This window comes from Wyeomyia smithii, chromosome 3 (genome assembly GCF_029784165.1).
Source record: "Wyeomyia smithii strain HCP4-BCI-WySm-NY-G18 chromosome 3, ASM2978416v1, whole genome shotgun sequence".
In the NCBI taxonomy this organism is placed as follows: domain Eukaryota; kingdom Metazoa; phylum Arthropoda; class Insecta; order Diptera; family Culicidae; genus Wyeomyia; species Wyeomyia smithii.
Genome location: NC_073696.1, coordinates 242,257,367 through 242,262,614, shown reverse-complemented (window position 1 = coordinate 242,262,614; position 5,248 = coordinate 242,257,367). Strand labels below are relative to the sequence as shown.

At 37.2% G+C, this 5,248-nt stretch overlaps 1 protein-coding gene across 1 annotated transcript; it reads right to left on the bottom strand.

Moving 5' to 3' along the window:
• Positions 1-853: 853 nt before the first annotated feature.
• LOC129729159 (odorant receptor 13a-like) lies at positions 854-2,431 on the bottom strand. The gene is made up of 4 exons (XM_055687643.1): positions 1,923-2,431; positions 1,513-1,864; positions 1,359-1,457; positions 854-1,299 (listed from the first exon to the last, which is right to left on the bottom strand). The coding sequence occupies exons 1-4, from the start codon at positions 2,429-2,431 to the stop codon at positions 1,093-1,095; spliced, it is 1,167 nt and encodes a 388-aa protein (XP_055543618.1). The 3' UTR covers positions 854-1,092.
• Positions 2,432-5,248: the final 2,817 nt, after the last annotated feature.

The following is a 5,248-nucleotide window of genomic DNA, read 5'->3' as shown; positions in this document are numbered from 1 at the left end:
TCAGAGTCCTTTAATTTAATTACTTATGCATTTGCATTAGAGGCAGACAGTGTGTGCAGCTGGGTAAACGAAAATTAAGCGAACTGAAAATATGATACAGACTTTTTTAATTCTCGCTTATTACCGGTCGGTCTAGTTCCGCCACCATTATTATGCCAATCACCGACGCCGATTTCGGCGGTAAGATTCGAACCAAGGCCTCGAGCGTGGTTGGCTAGCTAGCCCCTCGCCTATATGATACAGACTTGAAAAATTATACCGCATCCAGACGGAACTTGAACCCGCAATCTCCTTGTCTTTGATATGGATTTTTGACCATATAAACTACTGGGACGGTGTTACTGTTTTCAAACCACAAATTTGACGCAGTTTGTCTCTCGCTATGTACAAACCGTAGATTGTGTGTTTTGAACTGATTTTATTCACCTGAAGTCTGTATCAGATAGAATGTACCATGGTTTAATCTAGTTGGTTTTAGTTTGTTTGACTAACCAGAGAGCTTGTGTGAAGGAATGATCAATTATTTCGGAATATGTACATATTTCAGGAGTTCCACAAGGCAGCAACCTGTGTCCCCTAGTTTTCTCAATATTTATCAACAATGCTGCTCCACTGTTACCTTGACTACATTTGTCTTCATTTCATAGAGCAACTATTTCAATAAAAAAATGGGCTTCGAAAATTGAATCAATATAACAATATTGGTAAAATTTGTTCACTTCAAAAGTTCCAGATAATTAAAATAACGAATGTTAAGGACTTTTTATAGGAGACTTCTGTTTATGAGAATCATACATCAAATAATATAAAAAAAATCAGAACAGTTTTTAGTTACAAAGGTTTCAATCGTTAAGTTGTTACTTAAATTAATACTGAAATTAATTGAAACTGACAGAGTTTTCACCCCGAGTTTTCCGAACCATCGGAGAAACCGGAACGAAGCCAAATCGAAGTAGCATCCAACTATGATTTTCGTTTCGATTTCGAAAAACAGCAATGCATCAGAATAATGAAAATATTTTAACAAATATTGCGAGTATCACTGTAATCACAATGTATGAAACTCTTCGGTTATACCTGAATATTACCATTCTAGAATCTATTTTTTAGAATCAAATAATATGAGTACGTAGCTTGGGCCGTCGCACCGAACCTTTGAATGTTGATATAGTAGAACCTAGCCGCAGTTATTCCGGTAGGTTTTTGGGCCTGTTGGATTATCAACAATATTTTTTGCTGCAAATCAACGGGGTCCATGTACCAATCGTAGAAATAAATAGCATTTGCAACTTCTGCGGCCTACACAAATGAAAACAAACAATCAACACTCAATTTAAAAAAGTTAAATAACTAGTCACCTTCTCACTAAGGATTGTGCCATTTTTACAGAAAACATACATTTCCACCAGCAGCACAATAAACAATATCAACACGTTTGCAGCGTCCAGTCCAAAGTTCTAAAAATTAGTATTACGATTAATAACAAGCTTTCGAAGTAACTTTCAGCTTTACCGATGAAACATAGAACAACATCAGACACCAAACTAACAAACAGCTCAAGGTTTGGTTCAACAAGATGAAACTCATGGTACTCTCCAGATGCTCAAGATATTCCAACGCCATCTGATGAAGCTGTATAATTTCCCGTAGTTCTGCCCTTCGTTCATCAACTTGGTCCAACTGCGCCATCGAGGCAATTCTTTTCGTCACAAGCTCAAACAATCTGTAACCGTACCGTATTATCACTTGGAAGAGTGATCCCTTAAGGGTTAGAATGTATGCCGAACAGCTCGATGCCACAAAACAGAGCGTAGTGAATATACAATAATGCACTGAGTTACGACGAACATCCAGCCAGTAGAATCTGCAGAAAATTCCTTTTAATGCCAACGCTTAATAAACTGTAATATTCGTTAACTCACTGTGTCTCGTTAATCAGCACAAAATCGCCCCGTTCTGCTTCTTCCCACAGAACTATTTTCATAACCGTAAATAACACTGGACTGACTACAAAGATGACCAACATTGTGGACATATAAGTTGCATAAGACCTGGAAGCCTTCTCCAGCTCCTGAATGATCGCATCAATCTCCACCCGCAAAGCATCCGGCCAGTGACGGTTGAAGATGCGTTCTAGAACATCAACCAGCCGTTCGAATGACCGACGTCGCAAAACAAAACAGCCAAGCGCGATAAAGTTCTCGGTTAGAAAAAAAATCTCGGCGATGTTCCTTAGAAAAGACTCAAAACCATCCTTGCCAGATCCAAAAATGATCTTCGGAATGAGCCAAGTTATGGCGATGAAACTCGACAGTAGAACGTATGTATACTTGAATCGATGGTTATCACCCCACAAACTAATGCGCTGCAGCAGTTTGAGTCCTAGCTGCAGGACACGCCGTCTAGGAGAAAATAGCCGCGCCAGCTTCATCGTGTTTACTGCGGGTCTATCCCCGGCGATGGGAGGTTTATATCGGAGTTTATTTTCAAGTCCTGTGTGTTAATTTGAATTTTTAACTACATGATGATTGATGACTGTCTGTTTTGACTGATTGAAATCAATCGTTATCTGTTATTAACTCGAAGGCTGTTTTTTTTTGTCACGTATCATGACTTTTTTGCGATAGCTGATATACTTTTGTGAAAAAAAGGACGAACACAATTTAGTAGAAGCATTTGAAGTGGGATTCAACTCGCAAAAGCTATAAAATTCATTCATTTTTTTCGCCCTACCACACAACTAGGTAATCCAACTTTTTTTGTGTGCCGTAAAACCAACGAATTGCAACACGAAATCGACGATCTCCGACTCCGGCACCATGCTAGACCGATGTTTTTCGTCTGTTCCCCTTCGAAATTCTCCGCAAACTCATTTTCGAAAGCGGCAGTAAAATAATCCTCGTAACAAACTTTTGACGACCGGTCTCGTGTAGCATGTGGGTGTAGGAGAAAAACCTAAGCGTTCCAGTGGCACGATATTTGATTTTTCGTGTGTGGCTTTAATACGCTGCGGCAGCAGTAAACGAAACCAGTGCCCAAAAGTTGTGTATATTTTTCTATTTATAGTTTACTTTTTGTTGGTCATAAAATAGCAATAAAATCTGCTGGTTTTGAAGTAGATAAACCTGAGATTTTAATTTCATTTTGAGAAATTAAATAACTGGTTTAAAGTTGTAATATTGCGGCATAAATAATCTATTATCACAATGTTAAATGGAGAAAATATGAGATCCATAAATAAGCCCCCGCGTTACTTTTCCCTTAGGATTTTTGCGTAGAAGAGAAGCAAACCGAGTGGCCTATTGTTATTCGATTGCTACTTTACGAATGCCTCTGTACCGTTTTTTTCGCCGAAACACGTTGAAAAGGCTTTTTGCCCCACCGGAGAGTTGTAGCTTTTCATTTATGCTCACGTAATATTTTCCGCTGTGATGCTGGAGGGAAAACAGACCACTCGTTCTGCCATGAATCAGAATTATCCCCGGATTCGCTTTCTAGCGCTGCCAAGAAAGTTCACAGCAAACCACCGAGGGCGAAACGGAAGGAGTTGGCCCGGAGCGCTTCTAGAACCAGCTTTTCATTAAATATTAGTAACCTGACGTGGAGCACTTTATTTCTGTCCGATTTGTCCTTTGGGTCGATATAAATTTTCAGGTTCTGCTCGATTCAACACCTCGAGCTAAACGTTTATCGGGCTTAACATGAATGATGAATCTATCGTCTTGAAAGAAAAATTCTGAAACAGATTTTATCATGCAGGTTTCAGCATGATTAATTGAAAAGTTTATTGCACGAAAATTTCTCTCCCGTTGTTGGCGTTGAGTTTCGTTATTTAAGTTCGTAGTATGAAAAACGAGTATTTTACATTTACAGTTCCCATCTGATTAGGCTAAGTCCCGCATTCCAGAAATGAACTTCATCCGGGTCTGGGTGTCCTTTCCATATGAATAAAACACACCGCTATATTGTCGCACTACTGTCTTTCCTGAGAAATGCTACCCTTCGAGAGATTTGGGTTCAATGGTCTGTCCCTTCGCTCGGCTTGGAACGTCTCCTGCACACACAAAAAAGACAAAGGAAAATCCCGCGAAAATCGGATCGGATTTCTTTCGCCGAATAAATCTGTTGCCGGCCCTGGGGCATCCAGATGAAGGACGAATAACACGTTAGGATAATTTGATTTTCAGAAGGTTATTTGGCACTAAAGGCTTGATTTAAGCAACAAGAAACAACTGCTCATTAGTATTAGTGCATCGCAAATCGGACGTTGTAAAAAGGTCAAAACAGTAAAAATGTGTTCTGCGAATTACAAATGGTTTTACTAATGAATCAAAAATGTTCACTCCTAAGTTTTAAGTTGATTTTCGGCTATTCAACCATTTTAATTTCGAATTAATTCGAAATTTTTGAAATTTTGTGACTTTAGTTTCGTCTGGTTTTAAATAACATTACGTCTTTTCGATTTCAATACTCTTTGACTTTAAGTTTTTGATTTCTAATAGCTATTTTAATTTCTGTCTTTTTTACTTTTCAGTTTTTTGATATTCTATTTATTTAAATTTAAGACCTTTGATATACTTTTTAGCTGCTTGCCTTTTCGATTTCTTGAATTTCAAAATTTTATTTTTGGCTTTACGGCTGCTGTTTGACTTTTTGACGCTTTGAATATTTTGCTTTTGTACAATTCAAGTTTTTGATTTTTCTTTAAACTTTGACTGTTAAACTGTTAAACTTCTCAAATTTTAAGTTTATTGATTTGTTAATATTTTGATGAAGTTATGTTACATTTCGATTTTGGGTTTTCTCATTTATTGAGTACTTTCCTTATTACATTTTATCTTTTTGACTTTCTGACTATCCTTTTGACTCTTCCTTTATTTTACACTCTGACTTTTTATTTTAACTCTCTTAAGTTTCAACTGTTTGCCTTCAAATCTACTATATAAAAATGGAGTTCCGTAACGCTTGATCTTATTGATATTATTCCCTCCGTCTCTGAGGTGTACAGTAATCATCATCATTTTGAATCGTTCTAAATCAAAACAATAAGCGGTTACAAGTAGGTATTTTACATGAAAATGTTCGCTGATGTTCAGGAAAGCCATTTGAGAAAAAATAATAGTTGTCTGGTAACTAAAACTTGAGCTATTATTCACAAAACTACGTAAAACATGCAAAATTATGACTTTTTATACTTAATTCGTCTCCAAATCAAAATTCAAAGTGATGACATGTGATTCTTTTTTCA